The 27866-nt window shown below is 38.6% G+C and overlaps 2 protein-coding genes across 15 annotated transcripts in view; one reads left to right on the plus strand and one right to left on the minus strand.

Annotated features, from left to right (window-relative positions):
* Nucleotides 1–27866, minus strand: part of LOC131079503 (lysine-specific demethylase JMJ30) — a 153752-nt gene that overhangs the window by 105046 nt on the left and 20840 nt on the right. For 7 of the 14 annotated variants that reach the window (XR_009113987.2, XM_058017467.2, XM_058017460.2 and 4 more), the window contains 2 exons: nucleotides 16947–17896; nucleotides 16146–16355 (listed from right to left, as the gene is read on the minus strand). Coding sequence is in view for 13 of the 14 variants with exons in the window: in XM_058017467.2 (XP_057873450.2) it covers nucleotides 16146–16355; nucleotides 16947–17624 (888 nt within the window). In the remaining variant the exon portion in view is untranslated. Of the gene's footprint in view, nucleotides 1–16145; nucleotides 16356–16946; nucleotides 17897–21192; nucleotides 21573–27866 lie in introns of all 14 variants that reach the window. The other 7 variants (XM_058017464.2, XM_059219899.1, XM_058017463.2 and 4 more) reach the window with 5 other exon arrangements.
* Nucleotides 22339–25972, plus strand: LOC131875172 (uncharacterized). The gene is made up of 6 exons (XM_059219208.1): nucleotides 22339–23299; nucleotides 23435–23503; nucleotides 23659–23955; nucleotides 24578–24825; nucleotides 25042–25585; nucleotides 25728–25972. Exons 1-6 carry the CDS (start codon nucleotides 22339–22341, stop codon nucleotides 25970–25972), a joined length of 2364 nt encoding a protein of 787 aa, XP_059075191.1.

Genomic DNA, 27866 nt, shown 5'->3' on the forward strand with positions numbered 1-27866 from the left:
TGTTTTTTGTTTCGCTTTGGTTTGCCTTTTGTTTTCGTTCTTAGTTTAGGTGTTTTGTTTTAGGTTAGTTGTTTTGTTTTGAGGGGTATCCATTTGACATTGGGTGATTTTGTTATGTAACACTCTAACTTCCCACTAGGTTGTTGGTTGCATCTGGAAAATCATGAGGTCTTTTGGAAACACAAAGGGAGTTTCTTTTAATAAAGTCTTGAGTCAGGACGTATTTGCATTGAAGTAGATTAGCTTATTGAACTCACGTATTTTTGTCTTCCAGTTATTATATTTTCACACACTTATAATCTCCGAGTCATTATGGTTTCCAGGCGAAGCTGTGATCAGTGAAAAATCTAAAGTCTAACTTCAGCGCCACCGCAATCCTCAAACCCTAGTGAGTTTCACTACTCACAAGCCAAAAGAATTGACGGAACTGAAAAGCAGTATCAAAAGAAAAGATGAAAAGAAAAAGAAAAAAGAAAATCAAAAGGAAAAAGATGAGCTAAAAGAAATATCAAATTGGCTAAAGGGAATTTACGAATAACTCCATCGGGGCTATAGACGCCTGGCTGGCAATGGAGCAATATTCGTGAGCTTGCGGCGATAACCTCGTCGAGACTATGGACGTCTGACTGGCAGTGAGGCTCTATCCAAGATGCTTTTGGAGTCGAGACGAACTACGTAGCTTATCACAGGGGAACCTGAAGATCATGATTGTCTTGTTGAGGGGAATTAACGCATTTGCACACACATGGGTAACTGCGGACTTGATACTTTGTCTCAATATGATGGTCTCTTCTTGTAAGTGTTTCTTAACTCCTGGTTTTGTTGAGGGAGATTTTTTGAGTTTTCTTCTAGAAAGATTGATTCCCAAATGTTTTTCAACATTTCTCAGTAGTGTCACCAGATGTTGTGACCATTTCACACATCGCCCCATTTGAAATGGGGAACCCCTCTTTTTGCTCGCCTTTCGCTTCGTTTTTTAGGGTTTTGTTAGTCAGTCAATTGTCTGGATTTAGGGTCAAGCCTTAGGGTTTTAATTGCCGTCTTTTTTAGGCCAGAATCCAGTCAATTTTGAGAGCTTTTGAGCTTCTTTTGTAAGAATGCAAATTTTGAATGCAATGATTTCGCCAAAGTGGTCTATTTTCAATTGGAATTTTGAGTGCAGAGCTTAAATTTGTCTAAGTGTTGAAGGTGAAATGTGAATTTTTGTCCAATTGACTAATTTTGACCAAATTTTGACTTTTTTGATTTTTGATCCCGGGCGTTGGGAATGATTTGTTTTCGCCTTGTGAATTGATTAAACTTGTAAAATCATGATATTTTGGCCTGTAGGAGCAAAATCGCTCCTGTCCCTCAGTGAAGGACCGGAGCTCGTTTTCAAATATCTTATTGTCCCTGCAGAGTCAAAGTGAATTTCGAATTGCAAGTGATGAGGAAGGGCGTGATCTTTCCGTTGAATATAAATTGAAGAAGTTTACGAACACGGAAGTGCCTCCAGGTGTCAAAATCGCTCCTGTCCCTCAGTGAAGGACCGGAGCTCGTTTTCAAATATCTTATTGTCCCTGCAGAGTCAAAGTGAATTTCGAATTGCAAGTGATGAGGAAGGGCGTGATCTTTCCGTTGAATATAAATTGAAGAAGTTTACGAACACGGAAGTGCCTCCAGGTGTCAAAATCGCTCCTGTCCCTCAGTGAAGGACCGGAGCTACAAATCAAATATTGCTTTGTCCTTGTAAGATTTTAATGATTTGACGATTTGAAGAGGTCCAAGGAGATATGTTTTATCAAATGAATATAACTTGAAGTGCCGACATGAAGGAGAGTGGTCCAGAATGCCAAAATCGCTCCTGTCCCTCAGGAAGGGACCAGGGCGAAGTACATTGTAGCTCCCGTCCCTCTCCCAGGGACCAGAGCGATATTCTTCATAGGGCATGTTCTGGACGAAAATCAAGCAAGTTATAAGTTTGAAGGCAAGAAACAGGGTGAAATGAACTCATTGAAGATAAATTGAAGATTACCAAATGTCAACAAAAGACCTAAATGCCTAAGTTCGCTCCTGTCCCTCTCCAAGGGACCAAAGCGATTTTTGTCTAAGACAAATTTCTTGCTAAGTTACAATCAAACCCATGGCATGGATGAATGGAATGGAATGTTACGAATCCGTTGAAGATAATTTTAGAGGTTAGCAATGTGATGTGGAGCCTACAAGAGCAAGATCGCTCCTGTCCCTCTCCTAGGGACCAGGGCGATATAATGGTTATATTACCGTTCCTCCAAGTTCAGGACACTCCAAGGTGAAGAACAAGGTGGTGAGGACATTTTAAGACATCTCCATCAAGCACAAAGCATCAAGGGTCGTCAGCATTGAACGAATTACATCAAGACTTGAAGTTCGCTCCTGTCCCTCAAGAAGGGACCAGAGCGATGTTTATTATATTGGCCGAATCCCTCAAAAATCACGTAAGGTCAAGGTTTTGCAAGGTCGTATGAGGTCCAAGGCATGATTAGAAGGTGATATACAAGGACTTTAAACGTTAAAAGATCCTCAAATTGAACACAGAAGCTATATCGCTCCTGTCCCTCTCCAAGGGACCAGGGCGATTTGTATGGGATCCTTCATTTTCCTTCAAGTTCATGCCAGGTCAAGGTTTTTCGAGATCACACAAGGTATAAGGTGTCATTTGAAGATGATATGCAAGAGCTTTGAATGTCAAAGTGTTACCAATTTGTGCAAGGAACTCATATCGCTCCTGTCCTTTGGACAAGGACCAAGGCGATTTTTATTAAAAGGCTCATGTTTCGTCAAAATCATGTCAAGGCAAGTTCATGCTAGATCAACAAACGTCCTTTAAGAGGCAATAGACGAAGAACCAAGGTTGAAAGGTGATGCATTTGGACTAGAGCTTCAAGATCGCTCCTGTCCCTCTCCAAGGGACAAGGGCGATGATCCTTCCAACGTCTAAACGCCTTGTAGAATTCAAGTGGAACGAAAGGGGAGCGAAAGAATAGCATTGTTTGTCCATCATAACAAAGATTGAAGTTCGAAGTCACAAAGATTAAAGAGAAATTATGAGGATCGCCCCTGTCCCTCTCCAAGGGACCAAGGCGATATTTGCCAAAGCATTCATGTTCCTTCGAAGATCATAACAAAACAAGTTACAAAGGGTCTAAAACGCCATTTGGAAGGCAATGAACGAGGAGTTAGAACCAAAAACGAGGAATTTCAAAATAGAAGATAAGGATCGCTCCTGTCCCTCTCCAAGGGACCAGGGCGATATCACATCTTAAGGACATTTATTCACACATGCAAGACACTCAAGTTCGAAAGACCCAACAAAAATACCGATTTGAACGTAAGGATAGAGACTTTGGACGTCGAAGTTGCAAGAATCATGACAAAATTGATGGATCGCTCCTGTCCCTCTCCAAGGGACCAGGGCGATGAGGTACATATCTTCCATTTTCAAAATTTGGCGCTCAAACACATTTCTTTAAATTTATTTTAAATGCTAAAATCTATAGATTGAAAATTTAATTAAAAATGGCATTTAAAATTTGCGCTCAATATTTATTAATTATTTTGCCTTTATAAAAATCAAAATTTATTTATTTAAATAATAAAGGCATTTAATTAATTATTTATTAATTAAATAAAATTCAAAAGGAGCGCTTGGTTTGTGAGAGTCGACCTTGTTATTTATTTAAAAATCGTTTAAATTGCCTTATTAATTACCAAGTCAGCCTATATGGAGGTGAGAGGTAAGCGCTATAAAAGGAGGGTGAAAATCTTCATTTTCACATTATCATTTTTTGCCATTTCACATGCGATTTGGAAGACAAAGGGAGAAGTGCGAAATTGTGTTCAAGTGCGAATTATATTCAAGGTGGTGCGAAGTATTAACCAAGGCATTAACATCAATCCAAGGCGCTACGAACTTGAAGTTTACATTTGAGCGAACTTGGAGATCACGTCAAAGACTTGAAAGGTGGTGAAATTGACAAGAGGAACGTTGCTTTGAAGACCACATCAAGGACATATCAAAGGTGGCGATATTGATAAGAAGGACATTTATTTAAAGATCACATTGAAGACTATTTACACGTCAATTTTGCCTAGGCGAATCCTTTTTATTTTGCATTCTAGAGTTAGCTCTCGATTTGAGGTATGGCGATTTGGTTTTATTGTTTTATTTGTTGATCGTCATATTTTAAGTTTTGAATTTTGAATTTTTGAAATTTTGAATTCCTAGCTCAATCGTTTTATTTTAGGAAATGATAACTCAAAGACTTATCATGAAGTTTCCTAAAATTTATTCTCTAATCTATGTTATTTATTGCAAAATCTAGCTTCTCATTATGAAATGTTGTGTAGGTATGGCAACCCCAAAGGCGGGAGCATCCACCAGTCGTTCAGCTCTCATGAAAGAAGATCAAAAGACCGAAGAAGTGGAGACCAAGATCGTGTCGAAGTGGAGCAACATTGGAGATACAAACTTGGGTAACTTTAGCACGAAGAAGTTTCGAGAGGTCCCTTACATTGGCAAGCCATCACCTGTCGCCCGGAGAATAATCGAGAGTGGTATCATTAAGGCGGCCGGCTTTCCTCCAGCTATTCAGTGCCATGAGTTGATGATCAAGCGTGCTCGTCATTATGATCCACAGTCCAGAACGATCGTGTCCAAAGAGGGAAACACTTTGGCGTACCTTTCAGAGGAAGCTATAAGTGAAGCTTTCCATCTTCCAGACCACAGGGACATGATATACAAGAGCATAGAAGGAGCCAAATCAATGTACGAAGATGATCCAGATGCTTGTCTAAGCATTATCAATAAGAATTGGCTACTTAAGAGCCGTCCCCATCTGAGCAAGGTCCCGAACACACCGCACAGGATTGATTTCCAAGAGGAGTACAGAGATTTGATTACCATGCTCAACCGAGTTACAGGAGCCCCTCATGCCTTCTATTTTGAGAAGTGGATGTTTTACTTCATCTAGGTGATCGTTCAGGGAAAAGGTACGATACATTGGGCTAGGATGATTAGCCATTGCTTGGACGTACAGTTGAGGAGACTCAAGGCTACTAAGTCCTTCCACATGAGTTCATATGTCAGACAGAATTGTGTTACTTGAAGTAACAAGACAGTTGGCAGCATATGTGAAGGCATTCAGACACAGACATCAGAATGGAGTTCCAGTACCTATCATTTTGGGTAATTCAGTTGAGGTATGTCCTAATGCTTTAGCCATGGATGACGCAGAGAAGGAGTTAGCCTTGTATTCTTTTCCATCTTTTGCTTTGAGAGAAAGCTTTGATCCACATGGACATTTAGAGGAGACAGTCGGCAGAAGGTTTAGGCATGAGTACCAAATAGAAGATTTTATGATGAATCTCTTAGATGATCTTGAAGTGAAACGGAAAATGCATTCTAGATTGCCTTTGGATTTCATCAAGAAATGCAGGATTTACAGAGTGGCCGACCAAGCTCAGGACAGTGGCAGACATATCCAGTCTTCCTATGATCGAGAAAGCAAAACAATAAGGTTAGATTGGAATGAGCCCGAGGTCGTAGATTTAGCTACTTTGATGGCACCAGTCTTGTCTTGTACTCGCAGATGGGTTGACATACAACATCAGAAGTTGAGAGAACAAGGCATAGCTATGACTTCACTTTGGAAGAGAAACCAGCCGAAGGTGGAGCTAGTGTGAGTGAAGGCAATCCTAATCCTAGAAATTCAGGTGAAGGAAACCTTCGATGTGCCAGTGAGGGCAATATCCATCCAAGAGGTTCAAAGAGGAAAGAGAGACCTGGAAAGAGAGAATCTTCCAAGAAGAAACAAGAGGCTAACAGAGATAGATCATCCGGTACTTCTTCTAGACCTGAGAAGAGAACCATTCAAGTGGAAGAATCCATGGAGTCTATGGTACAGAACGATAGGCAGGAGGAAGGACAAGCACAACAAGGGTCACCAGATGGGTCTCTCCAAAACTATGAGTTAGATGAAGATAAAGAAGACAATGAAATATCATCTCCTCCCAGACAAGAAGAAATAGTGCACAAAGAGATTCAAGTTCAAGAGACAAGATCAATTATCCCAGATTGGTTGAAGGAAAGATTAACCAAGGTGATCGTAGTAGAGGACGAGGACAGTGCAATTGATTTAGAGAGCCTTGTTGGACATTCCCAGGAAGTGACAGAGAAGAGAAAGGCTACCAAGATGTCCAAGATGATTCGAGATGAGACTGGATCCAGGAAATTACAGATAGCTACACCGGCAGTAGACAAATATGAAGGTGAGATCCTAGCAGAGGAATATGATATACAGACATTTGAGCTAGGACCATCTACAGCAGAGCAGACTTTAGATGATGCCACCGATTCATTTCAGGCATTGAAAGACAAGCTTAGAGAAGAAATGGAGAAGAACAGAAAGCTTGTGAGAGAGGTCGGTGCATGGAGGACTTATTTCAGTCACATCAATGAACCTTTGGGACGTCAGGATCCAGCTAGATCACCAGTGCAAGCACTTCCACTTCAATCAATCAGTGAGGCAGAAAGATTCAGGAACATGGTCCAACGTACAAGTAATTGGATGGATAGATCTCATACAGTGGCCATAGAATTTGTAACAAGGATGATGAAGATTATTCATCAAGCTATCCAAGTTCTTGAGATAATCCACAATTTGATGATAATAGTAGTTGCATTTGCCCATACCAAAGATGTCATCATTCCTGTCTTGAAGGTAATTAGACACACATCAAGGAAAGTTTTAGCGCAAGAGAAGATCTTGGATGGAGAATCTCACAGTTTGTTTCAGTGGTCAACCTTACTCCATATGAAGAGTGTTTTCTTCGAGGACATCAGTGTTAGATGTGGCCAAGTTGAGGAGGTGATCAATCCGATCCAGGACAGAGTATTTGAGGTACTTCGTACCATTCTTGGCAGAAGGATCGAGGTCGAGACAGATGTGGATATGCAGGAATTAGAGGATAGAATCAAGGTCATCTTTTGCAAGGACGCAAATGTTACAGATGAGCAATATGATCAAATGTTTGCCACCATGCTCCTAATTGAAAGAACAAAGGAACTTGAATCTACTTGGGACGCAGCTCTTCTAGATGCATTCGATCAGGTCATCCACTTGGAAGAGAGTATGAAGAATCTTCTCGAGATTCCAATTGCAGAAATCGAAGGAATCGTGACAAGATTCATTGCATATGCCAAAAAAGAACATTGGAAAGGGAATAAGGTTCTAGATGAAAGGTTGTTATAGATGACATGGCATCTTATTTGTCATTGGTTTATGTCTCCTAGGTTTTTGTGCCAAATTTAATATTTGGCTATGTATTTAATATTGTTCAGTAAAAAGGAGGCCATTTGTAACAAACCCTAATTAGGGTTTAGGTGTCATGATCTTGACCGTTGATCTACTTTCGATCTAGACCTTTCATTGTAACTGGGGATGCTATTTATACCCCCATTTTTCATTTCATTTGATAATAGTTAATAGTCAATAGTTGATGTAATAGAGAAGAGAGATAGCTAAGAGATTAGAAATTAGAAGCAATTTTATTTTGTAGCAAGATTGAGTTTTGAAGAGAGGAATTCAAGCAATTGTTGTACATGATGACTTGGAAATCAATAAAATATTGAAGTTATGGTGTTTTGTTGCAACTTTCTTGGTTATCTTCATGGTTGTTTAATCTACTTGAATCATGCTCAATCAAGGTAGTGTGTTAATTTGAAGGACATAGTGTGAGACTTGATCTTTGGTAGGATTCGTAATCCAAACCACTAGCTTCTTGCTGATTGTAGGAACACCTTGCGTGGTCGACTGGAGAATACTTTGAGTCCCTTAACCTTCAATCATTATTATATCTTGGATATGTACCTTCGTGGTAGTGTCTTCGATCTTTGATGCATTGAATATCATTTTGTTACCTTAGAAGATCGCATCAATTTCAATTGAGTTGTTATCTTATGGCAAAATTGAAGTTGGTTGAATCTTGCCAAGTCTTGTCCATACGAAGTCATTCTTAAGGTTAGGCTAGATTAGACCTCTTTCAAACCCTACTCTTTTGTTATTTTTGAATAGTTTCTTAGTTTAGCAAATCTTGAACTTTCGGAATGCGTAAGACCCCTTGAAGGAAACAGCAAATCACATCACACCGCTGGAAGCTTGTCCACACGTAGAGACCCTACTAACAGAACCTTGGAGTCTTCCTAACTGATCCTTTATGTGAATCTTCAGCAGTTAGAGACTATTTTCTCAAGAGAGGATAAGATGCCTATTGGTATTTTATTCTGTGTATGATTGTGTACAAAATACACGTCAACACTACTGCTCTTCAGTCTCGTGGAGCTCCTCAATTTAATCTTTTTCTTTCTCTCCTTCAACTGTAGTATAATCTCCTGCATCACCACCTTCTTGTCGTTCCTCATGCCTATCTTCCTGTTGTTCCTCACACTTGCTCGCTTCCTCATTCGGCACAAATTCTCCATCCTCGACCTGATTTTAAGGCCCATCCAAATTAATGATCTGCATATCTGCTCCTTGCTCATTAGTTCGTTGCGGATCATTGGTCTCTTGCAAATCATTAATCTCTTGGGTAACTGGATCATTTTGAGGAGGAGAGGTAGGTAGACGATCAATTTCAACTACCTCATTGTCTAAGTTAGGGCCCTTCGATGATGTGGTGACCACTGGCCTTCTTATTGGTATCTTTTCTCCCACGTGAGCCTCAGGTAATTGGCTGGGATTTCTCTTTATCCTCTTGGATGCTCGTGTTCCCCTGCTAGCCTTTGCCTTTTTTTCTTTTCTTTTCGAGCTTTTCAACCTCTTCCTCCCTTGCTGCATTGAATGCTTCTTCGTCTTCTGAAGACTGGGACTCAAAGCTTCCCATCAGATTATATGTAAATTGGATCCCCTCATGGGTTAGTCTCTCAATGTACTGGAATAACCAGGCATCCGTGTACTCCTTGGGACCTTCCATTATAGCTTCTAGATCTATGATTGGGTCCTGGGTCCAATTGATAGATGGTGGGAGGTCCTTGACTGCCTCATAGTCTTGGGTTTGCAAGCAATCCCCATAATCAGCTATCTGGTCCGGGACTTGGCGGGACTCAAAAGTTCTGATTTGTTGAACACTTAGCCTTGAGTATTCCCGCCGACAGGCTTCCAAGTTGTCTAGGCAGTTAGTCCAATAGTCTTCTATGGTCGTCTTATATCTAAAGTGTCTGCCATATGCCTTCTTTCCTAATCCTGTGGGGTCGAAGTACTTCCTAGGGAGGTGTTCTTGTAGGTAGTATGATGCCAATTCTTCAAAGGATTGCTCAACCTAATTAGAGGTCTTGAAGTATACGTTGTTGTCCCCTATGGCCATTGGGAACGCGACTCTTGCTATCCTCTTTTCCTTGAGCATGTGCCCAACTAGATGCGCTTGTCTGGCAACCTCTAGAAGGATCATTTTATCTGACGGATAGAGTGGAAGTCTGAAAGGGGCTCCCTCAAAGCCTGAAATCCTGAGATAGGAGAAACGAGGGAATTGAATGAACCATGCCCCATATTTCCATATCAATGCATTGGCTTGCTTTGACAACCGTATATGCAACCCTCCTTGCATCATTCTGACCATGCACATTGTGAATGCATCATTCACGTGCTCATACTGGCCTACTGCATAGGCGATGTTGTTCTTTTTCCCTCTGTGATATGTTATAATAATGCAGTTGAGGGTAACAATCGTACACCTTCACCTGATTTGGCCCATTTCCAATTTCGCCTATGCGGATCAATCCTGGCAGTCTCTGATGTCTGGCGAACATGTAAACTAGGTAGGAGGACATGGTGAAATACTTCTCCGCAAGTTGGACCAGTTGTGTTGAGACATGGACCAGCTAGGACTCGAACCTAGGACCTTCCATACGCTACTAGAGTGCTCTACAACTGAGCTACTAGCCCCTCTTGGACCAGTACATCGTCAATCCGGGTGTGGCTTATTTCCAACACCAACACCCCCCCTTAAGCCACACCTCTCGTGTGCTTGGGGCTCCTAGCCTGGACCTGGCTCTGATACTATGTTGAGACATGGACCAGCTAGGACTCGAACCTAGGACCTTCCATACGCTGCTGGAGTGCTCTACCACTGAGCTACTGGCCCCTCTTGGACCAGTCCATCGTCGGTTCGGGTGTTGCTTATTTCCAACACCAACAAGTTGCATATGGATGTTATCACTTATGATCTAAGCCCAATCAAATTTAACATTCCCATTGAAGACCTGCTCTATGTAGTAAAACATCCACTCCTAAAACAGGTTGGAGTGGGGAAGCCCCATGACTTGGCTAAGCAATGTAATCGTGTCCCCGTATTCTTCAATAAAGTCACTTCTATAGGTCTTCTTGGTGATCCTAGTGCTCGGGGGTCTCCTCACTTTAAACCATTCCTCATTTACCATCCCCCTGCACCTATTGGGTTCACATCATAAGCTAGCTGGGCTTCATCCATAGTTACTGCAACAGCACTCTCAAGAAGTGGGATATCAAATGCTTCCCCAATAGCCTCCAGAGTGAAATCGGCCATCACCATTCCGTTTGCAACCACCACCTCGCTTTTCGGTTGATAATGCTTTGCGGCCTTGACCACAAGCTCATAGTTGTGAATGGCTGGTGGGAAAGCTACAGCTTGTGCAATGCCACTCTCTACCATTCGTTTCAACCTGCCATATGCGTTAGGAGCATACACCCTGTCCTTGAAGTTCTAAAGGTCCATGTGTCCAACATCTGTGTCACCAATATTTTCCCAATTGCTCAAGACCTTTGACTCCTTTACCACCCCCTGATACTGATATTTCATTTTGTCAAGCTTGCAAGGAATGTCCGTTTTGGATATCGACAATGTCCCTAGTGCGTCAAGTGCTTTGGAAGACTCTGCCCCTTGATGAGGCATCTATCATGCACACCCTGACACGAATTATGAGGCAGGTTTAAGGTGAAAAACGCAGGTTAGCACTGCCATAAGACGGCATTAGCACTAAAATCATCACAACTACGTAATAATCGGAATTTGAAAATATGCTATAATATGTTGTTTGATCAATCTAAATTCTAGGAACAAAGACCAAATGCGTTTTGAATTTTGGGGAATCCGAAACTAGAGAATTTGTTGTTTGTCGATTTTGAGCGAATTTTAAATGATGTTGCTCCCAGTGCTACTAATTTTGAAAATTGCAAATGTTTCAATTTAAATGCGTTAAACTCAAACTTGTTTGCTTTGTTGGTTTTGATGTTCTGGTGAGCGTTTGGAAAGATGTTTTAGGTGTTTTCAATTTAAAGCCAAAATCTTCAAATTTTGCCTAAGTTTGAATTTTCCGACTAGAGGCCAAATTTGGTAAATGACAGTTTCCTGGGGTTAAACTTTGAAATTTACACCATTTATTTTGCACATGAACCCTAGGTAAAACATGGATATTTGCCAAACAAAATTTTAAAACTATTTCAAGGACAATTTCGAACTTACCTGCCAGTAACTGTAAGGGCTTGTTAGCTGCAAATGCTCGTAAATGAACTTGGCGCGGCTAACCTCTTTTAGCTAAGATGAAAATTGGGCTGGGCTTTCCTTCAATGATTTCCTTTAAACTTGCAAAACCCTAAAACCATCGAACCCTGGCTTTCCCCAATGCCTCTCTTTCTCAGCATAAAATCAGGTTGTTGAATGAAGATGATCGAACCCTCCTTAGTGATTTTCTTTCTTAAGTCTAAAACTTGGATACTTTATTGAGAATGTGCGAACTAGGGTTTGATTCCCTCAGAACCTACAACTTGGGCAAGTTTTGTTGGAGATTTCCTTTCTTTGCAAGAGATAGAAAAGGGGTGATTTCTGTTTTAAACGCCCTAGCTCGCTTGCTCATGAAATTCGGCCTTTTGCTATGAAATTCACGACTTTTCTTTTCCTTAGTTGCAAACTCAGCACTCTATCAAAATGCACGAACTTTGCGTTTTGATTTTAAACGCCCTTTTAGCCTTGATGAAATTTGGGCCTTTAGATTGAAATGGGCGACGTTAGTTTCTATTTTAAATGCCCTACTTACCCTTTTCTTTAAACACCATCTTGCTTTATAAACTCGGGTTTTCTGGGAGGAATGTGCGACTTAGGGTTCGATCTTTCTTAAAAAAGAAGGAAAGTCGCCAAACTTGAACTTGTTAAAATGCCCTCCACATCGATTGATGAAGTTCGGCCAAGTTGATGAAGATGTGCGAACTTTGGTATTTCGCTTTACTTTGTTTCAAAAGCAACTTAAAGGGGTGTGTTTGAGGTGAAGTTCGGCTTTTCATAGAAAAAAGTGCGAACTTGGTTTAAGCGCTTTCTTGCCTTGTTACAAAATTCGGTCATTTTGGATGAAGAGGGCAAACTTTGGTTTTAGACACCCCGTTTGCTTTTAAAATGAAATTCGCCCATTTAATGAAAAAGGTGCAATTTGCTTTAGCTTTCTATACGCCCCTTCCCAAACTTCGGTCCTTTTCGCTTAAATGTGCAAAATTTCATTTAACTTTAAACGCATAACTTCTTCTTGAGCGAAACTTGGGGTTTTTTTATTGAAATGTCGAACTTCAATGTCTCTTTCACTTAGTTGAAAATTCAGCCAAAAAGGTGCAATTTTGCTAGATGTCCTCTTTACTTGATAGAAAACTCGATTTTGTTAGAAGTCTTGTGCAAATTTCACTTTATACTTAAAATGCCCTCCATGTTTAAGATGAAATTCAACATTTTCACCTTAGATGTGCGAACTTTGGTTTTAGTTTCTTTTCTCTCAAAATATGGATAAAGGTCGAGTTTGCCTTAAGCGCTTCTTTTATTCATCATGAAATTCGGCCATTTTGCCCAAAATGAGTGAACTTTCCTCTTTGAGTTTTGACTTGCACAGTTTGAATAGGGGGCGAGTTTTCTGTTTGTTCATTTTATCTGATGATTTCGGGTCTACTGATGAAAATGTGAGACTTTATGCTTTTGACTTTCTTTGTTTGTAAACTCGACAAGTTCGTCATCCCTAGCGAGATTGTGAGATTTTGTCTCTAGTGGCTTTTGTAATCTTTGCTCTCTAGGCGAAAATGCAAACTTGCAGGACTTAGGACTTTGATCAGTTCAAACCTCCAGGTTGAATCATCTAGCCAAGCTCAACTCTCTCATTGCTGCAATCCACTCTACCAACTTGCAAAAACTCCAACATAGGAACTCAACGAGGCAAACAACGAAAGGGGGGACCCTGTCGACGATGGGGAGTGTGTGCAAGGCACAACAGAGTCAAGACAAGGCAGTCCCACCTGAGCCAGTCAATGACAAGGCAGGCGATGATGCGTATGTGAACATTGAAAATGAGGAACAAGAAATTACATCTCCACCGCAAGAAGATCAACAATTGAACAAAGTACAGGTCAAAGAAGAGAGATCAGCTATCCCTGCATGGCTTAGGGAGAGTTTAACAAAAGAAGTGATAAAGGAAGAGAATGAACCTGTTCATCTAAATAACTACCTAGATAGACATCAAGAAACCAAAAAGAAGAAAGCAACCACGATGTCAAAGATGAAAAGAGATGGTGAAGGATCCCAGATAATTCAGATTGCCACTCCAAGAGTAGACAAACCCAAAGATGAGATCACAACCGAGGAGTATGATTTGGAGACTATCAATCTAGGTCCTCCTACCACCGATCAAGCATTGGACGATATGAACAACACGGTGAAGACAATTCATGACATGCTTAGGCTGGAAGTAGAGAAGAATAAGAAGTTAGAGAAAGAAAATAGTGTATTGAGGACTCATCTCCAACAGCTCAAGCGCAATTGATGATTTTGATAAGATTAAAGCCTCGGCACAGTTGATGGATACATGGATCAATAAGACTTATAAAAGGGCAAAGGCATTTGTAAGAGAGTTAGTGAAGATATTTGATAGAGCTATGGCGATCCTTGAAAGAACTCAAGCACTCAAGGTGGCATTTGACACTTTTGTCTACACCAAGGATTTCACCACACCTATATTGCAAGTAATGAAGACCAAACCAAGGAAAACTTTGGTGAATGAAGGAATATTGAAGGATGGGCGATCACCTGATTTCCAACAATGGTGTAATTTGCTTCGCATGAGAAGACTCATATTTGAAGACATTAGTGGTGGATGCACTCAAGTTGATCAAGCAATTAATTTGATACATGACAAGATCTTAGAAGTGGCTGAGATCATTCTTAAGAAGGAGAAGAATGAAGGAATTGATATTGTTGCTGATGAGCTAACCGAGAGAGTGAAGACTATTTTCTTTTGAGTAGCTGGTGCACCTTCCGAAGAATGACTGGACGACATCCACTCATTCACCGTACTTGCCAGCAAGACGAGAGACTTTGGGCTTGGGCCAGATTGGGAGACAACCTTCGCCTCAAGCTTGGATGAGGTCGGTTACTTGGAAGAACAACTGAAGAACCTACCAGCAGCTCCAATAACTGAGATTGAATCAACGACATCCAGATTCATTGAATTTGCAGAAAGAGAAAAGGATAAGGGCAACAAGATTCTAGAAGATAGTTTGTTGTGATCTCATGTGGCGTCAAATTTTCCTAGAGGAGAATTTTTTCCTCGTATTTTGTGCCAAATGGATGTCATATTCCCATTGGCTGATATTTAATATTTTGCAATAATTAGGTATTTTGGTTGTTACAAACCCTAATTAGGGTTTAGGTGGCAAAATCTGGGCCCTTGATTCTAGTTTAATCTTGGCCATTCATCTCAACCCCTAGAACACTCTATCATTATCATAAAACTATTTCGATAAAACTGACCTCTCCAAGAATTATAATGTTTCCCATAAATGTTGGAATGGACCGAAAAAAGGACATTACGTTCCCAGCCAAATGGTAACAGGTATTCTAAGAGGAAACAAAAATTAGAAATGAGAGGCAATGGAGAACTTCTAAAGGGCATAACAGGAATCCTCAACATCTATCAATGAAACATTCAGAAAGTTGATGATTCTTTTTATCTAACTCTTAGAAGCATTGTGCAAGAGGCCCATAGAAGAGGGAAGTTTTGTGATTCATGTCAACTTTTGAGACCAAAATGAAAACAAAACACGTCACAACATATTTTTCAGTTACAATATAAATGCAAAATACACAATATATTTTTTATCTATGATTAGTTTAATTAATATAACATTTCTAATAATGTTAAGTATTGTAATATCTTTATTATAATGATTATCCAATTAAGGTTTCTTATAACAGTATTAATATATCAATAAACTATCTTTTCTCCTATTAAGGTTTTGATTTTTTATTTTCTTTTATTGAATTTTCTTTCAAATTCTGGTTTTATTTGTCTCTAAGTTTTTCTCTCTCTCTTTGACTCTTGTTTCCCACTTCTCCACCTTCCCCTCTGTTTTTAAATAGCCAAGGTCTGCATCTATTTCAAGTTTCTTCCTCTTTTGATGATGGATCAAGGAGTTTGTTCCAACACATTGATGCAAAAATGGCACACACAAGTAAAGCCAGAAGCACTCTTGAATCACAAAACACATTGCTAAATGAAATTACCACATGTACAAGTAATCAGATTTTTGGCATGAGATGATATTGATTTGATCTTGATCCCAAGAATTACTTCTAGTATTCATTGTTTCCTTCCATCATACCTTGCCATCAGATTCATGATATTGACCTTTGAAGATATCACAAAAGAGTAATTCTATACAGATATGTGAAATCTCAATAATTGATAACGATTCAACAACACTTGTTCTTGTTTCAATTGCTCAATTCTCTTTTTAATGCACAGAATTGATTCTGTACTTGTGGTCAAAGAAATATATGAATTCCCAATAATTTAGCAACACCCTGTCCTGCTTCAAATACTTGATTCTCTTATAATGGCAAAAAACTGACCCTGTACTCATGGTTGTATGAGATATGCATCTTTACTAATAGATCTAGACACAAAAATAATTTGAAGAGTAGCATATTGGAGTATAGACATCAAAAGAGCTGATGGTCTACCATTTAATCTAAATTCAAATTATTCTTTAATCTCTTCCACCCCTGTAATAACTTACATGCATTAAAAAAAGATAATTTTACATTCACAGAAATATAAATAAAATCACCTCAACTGGAACAGTGCGGTCTCCTACAACCCTCTTTAAGTATTCCATGTCTTTCCACTTGTTCATTGCGGGCCAATGTGACATGGCACCACTGATTACAACTGGAAGACGAAGTAGAAAGAAATCACAGAGGAAGGCTTCAAGAGACAACATATGTATTTTTTCAATTAATTTAGAGCACAGTGATCCATGTGGTAGACCCTTAAACACCTGTATGAAAATGAAGGATTAGACTGCATCATAATTAATTTACAAAGAGAGATTTATCACAAAAAGAGGAATTGATATGCAAAGAGAGAGTTTAAATTATATCATATTGAAAGTAACTTATTCATAAAATAGTGATAATCAGAAACAAAGCAAAATTAAGAAAAATTTCAAATTTAACATAAAAAGACAACAAAAGAATTCAACAATCATTAAATTCTAACATAAAAAGAATTCACCAGTTTATTATTCAGATCAAGAAAGAACTACACCCCAAAAGAGTCAAATACTGCCAGGCGGAGAATTTATATGCAACAGATAGAAGTAATTCATCATTTACATGTTTCATCTCTAAGATCCCAGCATACCATGCAAAGAAACTAAATTCATAGACAGTTTTGAGTACATTATTTGGAAGTGCTTTGAAGACAATTAGAAGGATGTTGCATCTTTAGGTTTCAATATGCTTCACCGCTGCTTGCATTGTCCCATATATAATGTCACAGAAAAGTACATTATCCAATCCCTGAGCATGTGCCTGATATGGCTTTGTTCACACATGTAGTCACTTGATATTTAACAAACAATACAAACCTTTAAAAGTTGAGAATCTTTGCACAATTGAGATGTCCATTCATCTTCATTAGATATGTCCAAAGTTGTAAATTTCCGTTTCTCCTTATGTAAGCCATGTTTGGTAGAGGATGCAGCCCCTTCCTTCAACAATAATCCAATATCCCCATTAGGCATGAAACTGCCTGCATCATGATTCTGTCTGGAGAAACTTTGGGTTGATTGCTCTTCTGAAAAAGTTTCCTCTGATTCAACAGCAGCTGGCATACCTGAGTCATTTTCCTTTACAGCTGTAGAAACACGTTCTGCTTCATCGATATCATTCTTTGTTGAAATTGGCCCTCCTTGGAGCAACAATATAGCAGAGTTTAAATCAAGACGAAGAAGTGGACCACCCATTATCAAGCCCATGTCCAAAATCCGCAAGGCTTCCTCCTTTTTTCCATCACGGTGATACAAAGATGCCATGTGGAGGCAAGAAAGGGAATAGGCATCTCGCCAAACTGGCTCAACTGAATGCCATGGGGCTGAATGCAACTGTTCCCAAGCCATGTCATGGGCTGCCTCTGCAGCATGAACATCCCCTGTTGCAGCAAGCATCTCTAAAGCAACATATGCAAAGCCTCCTTCCTGACATACTTTATTCAAAAGCTCATCTCTTTGGGTGTCCAAAGCTGGCATCAGTAAAGGTTTATCCATTCTGATTACCACTCAATCAATAGAAAAATTGCCCAGACCATCAAAGTTCACTGATTATCTCAATAAGAATATCCTGCAGTAAAATATAGCAAATCAACAATTCTTATGCCCACAATCTGGCAAAGCCAGTTCTTGAATATTAAAAGTGGAAACTCTCAAGTAGAAGAATTAAAAGATAGTCTACAGATTTTCTGCTACACAACATTGATATTGTTGGCCCCAAATAAAGCACCGCTCTTATGACCAAGGATAATAAAAACCACCTTCAATGCCTGTCAAAGACCATTAAAGTCATTAGTAAGCCTCCATAATCTTTTCATATATAGAATATTAGATTGCACTCAAGAAAAGAAGACAATTTAATGAAAGTTTTCTTCAATAAATCCATCTACTTTAGCAACTGTAGTGAATTCTCACTACAATGGCAAAATTCCCATTTTTTCTGTAGTTTTTTGTTTGTTTTTGCTCACCTCTAAGCATTTTGAAGCCTTAAGACAATTGGAGAAACCCTAGCAGTTGATTTCTTTATATCTAACAGCATGCAAGGTTTTGCTATCTGACAACGGAAACTTAACAAAGAAAAATCCTGCCATGTTGACACATCAGCAGTGGCAAAGCCACGATAAATTTACTTTCCATTCAAAGCCGAGAAGTCTTCGTCAGTGGTGGAGTCCACATATATTTTGTTATCAGTGTTTGGCCACATAGACTTTTGACAACATGCCATATGGCATACAACCAAGGTTTCAAGCAGAAAGATTCTTGACTTTTCATGACGTAGAAATCATCCATTTTACCATATAATCTAAGATCTATCAGCCCACAATTAATAAGGCAAATATCTTAATGTTTTGAATGCAACAAGTATGCTAAAAGAATTTTGACCATGGAAGGATTTCAAACAAGCTTTTAAAAACATTAGAGAGGCAGTTCAGCATACAACAAACCTTCCCACTCCATCCTAATCATATGCAGTTGCAAAGGGATCGAATCAAGTAGGAATTCATGCCTTTTCTCTCTTTTTTCCGTGCAACACTCCAAATAGATGTCCTTCACCGACATAGGCTTTGTGCATTGGATGTTTTCAGGGGCATTTTCATTAGTTTGTTAGGGTTTTTCTTTAAAGATAGCCTATTTGTAACCAAATTGGCTTTGTGGACATGAACTCTACAAGCCTTGTATACAATTTTATTTCTAGTTTCCTTGTCTTTAAGCCCTAGAGAAACTTATATGTCCTGAAATTTACCGGCTTCTTATAACATACCTATGCAAATATTTATTATGTTCAATAGAAAAAGTTGAGATTTTTGTTATCCTACTTCTAAAAGTTGTTTGGGGTTAAATTACCTTTTAAATTTTCATGATCATGCTCTAATTTAGACTATGTAGACTACTATTTGGTATGTTAGAAGATCTATGAGAGAATAAAAAGGAAACATACGTTCTAGCCCATCCCCTCATTTAATTTTTAGTCATTTACTTTAACAATTCCTCCCTTTTCCTTCGTCAAAATTAGGCGATAAGAAGCCAATCTCTTAATCACAGAAATTGTTTTATAGATCACATCCAATATCTATACAAACTTTCCATGCTTGATGCTTTGCATGGTGAAGATTGTTGCAAAACAAATCTAGGCATCAATAGTTTTTGACATTCCTAGTGGGACCCTACATTCCATGCTCATTTATGTTCTTAAACATATTCTTCATTCACCTGGTGACTACAAAAAAGTGGAACTCAAAGGTCTATGACAGCAAGGATTGTTACTAGATCTGTATCAGCTTCACACCATGAAGTTCTTGGTGCTACTTTATCTCCAAGAAGAAACAACAGCCTTAAACTCAATCTCGGGTTACCTAGTAACTCCTTCAGTTACACCCACCATCAGTCAATCTCATACTCAACTATGGCAAAGAATTAAACTTGTGTCATGGGACAATGGAAGGCCCCCTAGTTGCACCAATAGCTCCAGCTATCTGGAATTCTATTCCAATTTATACCCAAAAATCTCTACCCTTATGTACAGGGGAAAACTCTATGAATCCCACTGACCATTTACAACATATTGCAAATCTGTGTGTTGTCCAGTCATTATCCTAGAGACAACCTCCAACAAGTTCTTGGGCCAAAAGGCAAAATACAGCTCTAACTGCCCAAATGCAAGGGATTTTTCTTCTCAAGAAAACCAAACAATAACTGATTAGACTTTAGTCTCTTCCAATGAAGATTAGATCTATACCAAAAAATGAGATAGCATCTATAGCAGGTAAAAAACTGGTGTAATCTAATTACCTAACCAGATCCAAGAAAAGGACATTAGATGAACATTCAAGGACTTCTAAAGAAAGCACAAGTGGATGAAGAGCAGCCTTCATTCCATCAAAGAAAAGTAAGCCTGCTATTATAAAGCAGCAGGAAAGTTTTCCAAACTAGATCCAACCTATAGTTACTCACCCCTTGGTTGAAAGGCCAAGAAATCAGTGGGTATCTTATGCACAAAAGACACAACAAACTATACCTTTCAATGCAGTTGATTAAATGAAAAAGACAACTGCTAATGTCTTCCTTTGGAAGATCCTTTCAATACCAGACAGATGGATATGTAGAAGCATTAAAGCAGTGGGATAAAGGTAAATTCAAAGAATTAGCTGCTATTTTAAGAAAAACAGTTCAAAATGAGCTGCTTACAATCCTTCAGCAATCATTCCAAAGGGAGGCAGATTTAAACCCCTGACATTTTTGTTGGCATATTTGTCATTGATGTCAATGTAATGTACAAGGTTCAGACTAGTCTCAGGATGCGTTCCAGGTTGTCATCGATTTCAATACATTCCTGAAAGTTTACCAAGTCTATTTGCTTGCAGCATTACAATCTGAAACAATATACTTCTGTGTCTTCGTGAATTTCTCCGCTTTGTATCTGATAGAATGAAAAGATTACAACAGTAAGTTATTATTATGAGAAGGCAGTACATCTTTTGTTTCAGAATGATACATGTCTCAGACTTTATTATGGGTTATTCTGACCAAACAAGGAGACAACATTAATCAGATCTTAACAGTCTCTATTATCCTTTTTCACGATCTGCAAATTGAATGACAGCAGAATGATATCACGTTGAATGATTAAAGACAATTATTCAGATGTATTACAACCATCAATTTTGTGTTCAAACTTCCAATCTGAATATTATATTGGTATAATTTTGGGATTCAGTTTTGTCTATAACTGATTGCCACCTGTCATTGGTAGTTGCATTAGAATACCACTATGTCATGTCCCCCTAATATATGAATAATAAAAGTATCGAATATATTAATTAGTTTATATAAATTTCTCCATTCATTTGTATAAATAATTAATATTTTCATGTATTTGCTTACAACCGTAATTAACTTTAACTATTACAGGATTGTAACTACCAAAGTGGTCTTAATAAAGAATGGGCATGATCGATGGAGGGCATCGAAGGTTTTATGGAAAGAAAACAAGTACGAAAGAGGAGAAACAACCTGTAAGAGTAAGACAGGATTCGGATTACAGTCACCTTTCGTCAGAGATACTGACCTATTGGTGGATTCGTGGGTGTGAAAGCCGTGGACCAAAGAGGCGTTGCTATTGGACACGTAACCTGAAATTGGCGTCAACAAGGTGCGGGAAACTGTGTATTAACTCCAAATCCGCGCGTGTAATATTCCCGAGTGTGGTTTCGGGTGTCTGCAGTCAAACAGTGACGGAAAATAACTTTCCCCGGATACGGACGTTGGAAGAAAGACGCACAGGGAGTCGCCGACTCTATTCATACCTTCGGGCCTGGAAACAGTGCCAGGTTTCTTACATTTCCGAAAGACCCGATATCGGGTATAGTGTGCTAACAGTTCTTTCTGTTCGCGTGGCATCCACTACCCAGTTCGTGTCCCTGCGGAATTAGTTTATACCCATCAACACTGCAACCACAGAGAAAACGCGACTCAAAAACAGCGCAAATAGTCACAACAAATTAGCAGGTGCACCATCAAATTCCTAATGGCTTGTTATTTAATGACAGACGAAAATACTACAGAGGTTAATTCTGGAATGACAGAATCTATATTATTCTTAGGCAAACTGCTAAAATTTATGAATAGTTAATTCTGGAAAGACAAGTGTTATCTTGAATTCCTAGGTGACTTGATAAATTGAATTAAACATTTGTATATAATCTAGGCAAATACATTCCATCGTAGTCAAATCTAAGCAAGGAATTTTATAGTGGTATCAGAGCTTTAAATCCTGCCAGTCTGTAGGGTATTTTTCAGAAAATTTAATGCACAGCTGAGCATGCACCAAGGAAATTATAATTTCCGAAGTACTAGGGCCCGTCAAAACAGATTTACAAACTCTCCTTTAGCGCAGAGTAGTACGTCTATTCCGTTTGAAATCGAGGATAGCCACACAGAAACTGACGAAGAAATTATCTTTGAAACCAACATGGGAGACCCAAATAACAATAGGGATCTGTTGGCTGCATTAATCAGAAGTCAGCAAGATATGAAAGATAATGTTAACAGAATGACCAATTTGATGACCCAGTTTATGGCCAATAATATAAATCAGCACCAAAATAATGGAAGGCAGAATAATCAACATCAAAATAATGGGGGAAATAATGGGGGTAGAGATGAACAGTCAGTCAATAATCAGCCAGAAAGAACAGGAACAACTAGACCATTTATGCCCACATTTACGGCTAGAAACCAACCACCTGAACATGAACCAACAATAAGAGAAATACAGGCAGAAATACATCAGGATTGGTTAGACTCAGGTGGAGAATTCCGATCAACAATGAGATTTAGAGAATATTTAGACTTCAGAATGAAACATAGGCCAAGAGGACAGAGGGGAAATAACAATGAATTACAAAGAAAAATTGGAAAAATGTCCATTCCTTATTTTGATGGTTCAGGTAAGACAACTGCTCGGGCTTGGGTGCAAAAATTAGATACATACTTCCAATTAAATCTCATGTTGGAAGAAGAGGCAATTAAATATGTTTCGTTACATCTTGACGATGTAGCACATGAATGGTGGCATCACGAACAAATTACCTTAGGTCATCATTTGATAGGCACTTATGTCGAGTTCACTGAGAAACTTATTGATAGGTTTGATTCTAAAGATCCTGAATTACATCTTAAGGATTTGACTCAACTTAAGCAAACCGGAGCTGTTGAACAATATATATCTGAATTTGAAAAATTGGCTATCTTAGTTACTGAAATTTCTGAAAGACACAAGATTGTGATATTTATAGATGGATTGTCTGATTCCCTTAAAGGGTGGGTTAAATCCTTAAACCCTCCTACTTTACAAACAGCTATCAAAAGAGCAAGAGAATTGGAACCATCTTCAAAAGGAAAACTTTTTAACAAAGGACCATCTCCTAAACCGGAAAAAGACAAACAACCTTTCAACAAAGATGATTTCCCTAAAAACAAGCTAGATAAAGAGGACAGAGAAGAGCTTAGAAGGAAAAAACTATGTTTCAGTTGTAGAGAAGCATGGCAGCCTGGACACAGATGTTTAGGGAAAGGGAAAATTCATTATATTGAGGTTATGTCTGACAGTGAGGATGACGAGAATGCTGATCCTAACATAGAACGAGCACCTCAGAACACTGAAACAGAAACAGGTACCAAACAAAGAAAAGGAGTAATAGCATCCATGACAGGAACCCCACATTATAATATTTTCAGAGTTAGAGGAGTTTTGAATGGACAACATGTAATTGTTATGCTTGATAGTGGTTCTACACATTATTTTATAGATGCAGCACTTGTGGAAAAACGTGGGTTGCATACAGAAAAACATGAAGGATTTGATGTTAGAGTAGCAGGTGGAACCAATTTGTCTAGCACTCATAAAGTTCCTAAATTGAATATTACTCTTGGCAATTACACTGTTACTAATGATTTCTACGTAATTGATTTGGCTGACACTAATGTTGTCTTGGGCATACAGTGGATGGAAACATTACATGAATATACACAGACTTTAAAAGAATGGAATTCTCTTTTAAAATTGATGATAAGAAGGTAGTCCTTCGTGGTATGTCTAACAGTGGGCCCAGGATCATCAGTGCCAAAAGAATGGAAGCTATTTTCAGACATGGAGATGTGGCATGGTCAGCACAACGTTTGGTTTCCAACAAGGTATCAGGTTTTGAATCTAAATCTTATCAAGCTGATTTGTTAACAGTATTGGATTCACATCATTTGGTTTTTAATGATATTCCTCCAGGAGTCCCACCGGATAGAGGTTTTGAACACACTATTGAATTAGAAGAAGGTGCTAAACCAATGATTACTACTCCTTATAGACATCCTAAAACATTCAAGGATGAAATAGAAAAAGCAATTAAGGAATTATTGGATATGGGGCACATTAGACCTAGTTCTAGTCTTTTTGCCTCCTCTGTAGTGTTGGTCAAAAAGAAGGATGGAACTCTTCGGATGTGTATTGATTACAGAGCTCTTAACAAGAAAACAATAAAAAACAGGTATCCAATTCCTCGAATTGATGAATTGTTGGATGAATTGCATGGTGCTATCTATTTTTCTAAAATTGATTTGAGGTCAGGGTATCATCAGATTAAATTAAGAGAACAAGACATTCATAAAACTGCTTTCTATTGTCATTATGGCCATTATGAATTCTTGGTTATGCCGTTTGGTTTAACAAATGCTCCGACCACATTTCAGTCCTATATAAATCATATTTTTAACAAACAGTTAAGAAAATTTTTGCTAGTCTTTTTTGATGATATACTGATTTATAGCAAAACTTGGGAAGAGCATTTGAAACATATTGATATAGTCTTGGGTATTATGGAATCACAATCACTGTATGCCAAGGCGTCTAAATGTGAATTTGAAATGACTGAAATTTTGTATTTAGGGCATATGATCAGTGCAACAAGGGTACCATATGATCAGTGCAACAGGGGTACACGTTCATCAAGAAAAGATAAAAGCCATTTTGGATTGGCCACCACCTCAAAACCTTACGGAGCTAAGGGGATTCTTTGGGTTATGCATTTATTACAGAAGGTTTGTCAAAGGCTTTTCACAACTTGGGGCACCCTTGACAGATCTTACCAAAAAGGGAGCATTCAAATGGACTGAGGAAGCTCAACAGGTATTTGAGAAGCTTAAAGAGGTAATGAGTTCTTGTCCAATACTTGCTCTTCCAGATTTTAATCAGCCTTTTGTATTAGAATGTGATGCTTCTGGTGATGGAATAGGAGCAGTTTTAATGCAAAACAAACACCCTATAGTCTATGAAAGCAGGAAACTCAATAAACTTGAGAAATTATATTCCATCTATGATAAAGAAATGTTGGCAATCATGCATGCTTTGACAAAATTTAGACAGTATTTGGTTGGGAGCAGATTTGTGGTGAAAACTGACCATAATAGTCTAAGATATTTCTTGGGTCAAAAAGATTTAAATGACGGGCAACAGAAGTGGATCAGTAAAATTCAAGCTTACGACTTTGAGATTGAATATGTAAAAGGTAAAAATAATGTGGTAGCCGATGCTTTATCTAAAAGGCCTGAAATCAATGCTTTATCTGTTGTAACAGCTGATTGGAAATGTTTATTGTTGGTCAAGTATTCAAAAGATTCTTTTGCATGTGAATTGCTAGATGGTAATATACAGGATGATAAATATAAAATTGTTAATGATATTATCTATTACAAGGACAGGATTTATTTAACTCCAGGATCGAAGTTGAAAGAAAAAATCCTTCAATCTATGCATGACATTTCTCTAGCAGGGCATCCAGGATACTTCAAAACGTATCGTCAGGTAAGGGAAAGGTTCACTTGGAAAGGTTTAAAAAATGATGTCCTACGCTATGTCAAGGAATGCACCACTTGTCAGCAAAATAAAGCAGAACAAACGCATCCTGTCGGTTTGTTACAGCCACTACCTATACTAGATCAGCATATCCATGGATTTCATCATAGATTTACCGAAATCTCAAGGTAAAGATTGTATATTTGTCGTGGTTGATAGATTAACTAAATTTGCACACTTCTTTCCTATCACTACAGAATTTACAGCAGTACAGATTGTAGAGTTATTCTTCAGAGAGGTTTTCCGATTACATGGCTTACCGAAGAATATTATTAGTGATAGAGATAGCAGATTTTTTAGCATATTTTGTGGGGAGCTTTTCAGATTGACAGGTACAGAGTTGAATCATAGCACCAGCTATCATCCGCAAACCGATGGGCAGACGGAAATAGTGAATAAATGGATTGAAGGTTATCTTCGTAACTATGTAGCCGGACATTAGAAGGTTTGGGTTCGTTGCTTATATTTGGGTGAATATTGTTATAATACTACCTTTCATATGTCAATTGGTATGTCTCCTTTCAAAGCATTATATGGCTATGATGTCCTCTCTTTTCTTGACCTTGCCTTTGAACAAAGCAATGTACCTAAAACTCGTGATTGGCTTCTAGAAAGCCAAGACATTTTGTCCGCTCTTAAGGAAAATTTGCAATGTGCTCAGAATCAACAAAAAATCTATGCAGATAAAAAGCAAGTTGAACACTATTTTGAAGTGGGAGATTTGGTATTTCTCAAGTTACAACCTTATCGGCAATCTTCTCTCAAGTGTAGTGGGTCTGAAAAATTAAAACCTCGGTTTTATGGTCCCTATCAGGTAGTCTGGAAGATTGGTACAGTTGCCTATGAACTTGATTTACAAGTGGATAGTAAGATACACAATGTATTTCATGTGTCTTGTCTCAAGAAGGCCCTGGGACAGCAAGTGTTCGTGTCTGCAGATTTACCTCCTTTGAATGATGAAGGGAAGCTCGAAATGATACTAGAAGTAATTCTGGAAACACGGGACAGGAAACTGCGGAACAGAATCATCAGAGAATATCTCATCAAATGGAAAAATTTGCCGCAGGACAATGCCACCTGGGAAAATGAAAGAGTTTTGGAGTTGCTTGAGGGCAAACAACACGAGGCAGGGGAGACTGTCATGTCCCCCTAATATATGAATAATAAAAGTATCGAATATATTAATTAGTTTATATAAATTTCTCCATTCATTTGTATAAATAATTAATATTTTCATGTATTTGCTTACAACCGTAATTAACTTTAACTATTACGGGATTGTAACTACCAAAGTGGTCTTAATAAAGAATGGGCATGATCGATGGAGGGCATCGAAGGTTTTATGGAAAGAAAACAAGTACGAAAGAGGAGATACAACCTGTAAGATTAAGACAAGATTCGGATTACAGTCACCTTTCGTCAAAGATACTAACCTATTGGTGGATTCGTGGGTGTGAAAGCCGTGGACCAGAGAGGCGTTGCTATTGGACACGTAACCTTACATTGGCGTCAACAGGGTGCGGGAAACTGTGTATTAACTCCAAATCCGCGTGTGTAATATTCCCGAGTGTGGTTTCGGGTGTCTGTAGTCAAACAGTGACGGAAAATAACTTTCCCCGAAGACGGACGTTGGAAGAAAGACACACAGGGAGTCGCCAACTCTATTCATACCTTCGGGCTTGGAAACAGTGCCAGGTTTCTTACATTTCCGGAAGACCCGATATCAGGTATAGTGTGCTAATAGTTCTTTCTGTTCGCATGGAATCCACTACCCAGGTCGTGTCCCTGCGGAATTTGTTTATACCCGTCAGCACTGCATCCACGGAGAAAACGCGACTCAGAAACAGCGCAAATAGTCCCAACAAATTAGCAGGTGCACCATCAAATTCCTAATGGCTTGTTATTTAATGACAGACAAAAATACTACAGAGGTTAATTCTGGAATGACAGAATCTATATTATTCTTAGGCAAACTGCTAAAATCTATGAATAGTTAATTCTGGAAAGACAGGTGTTGTCTTGAATTCCTAGGTGACTTGTAAAATTGAATTAAACATTTGTATATAATCTGGGCAAATACATTCCATCATAGTCAAATCTAAGCAAGGAATTTTACACACTAATATTACAAATGAAGAATATCAGTTTTGATAGGAATGATAAAAGGCTTCAATGTCTTAAGACAAGAGTTTCAATTGCTTGGAATTAGTTAGCAGTTATTAGTTGAGGACAGTTATAACTAGAAGGAAGATGGTTACAACTTACAAGAAGTTATAACTTGTTTCTTAACCATCTATACCTGATTGATGGTTATATATTTGTAGTTCAATGTGATG

The sequence above is a fragment of the Cryptomeria japonica genome, chromosome 4, assembly GCF_030272615.1.
Source record: "Cryptomeria japonica chromosome 4, Sugi_1.0, whole genome shotgun sequence".
NCBI classification, from domain to species: Eukaryota; Viridiplantae; Streptophyta; class Pinopsida; order Cupressales; family Cupressaceae; genus Cryptomeria; species Cryptomeria japonica.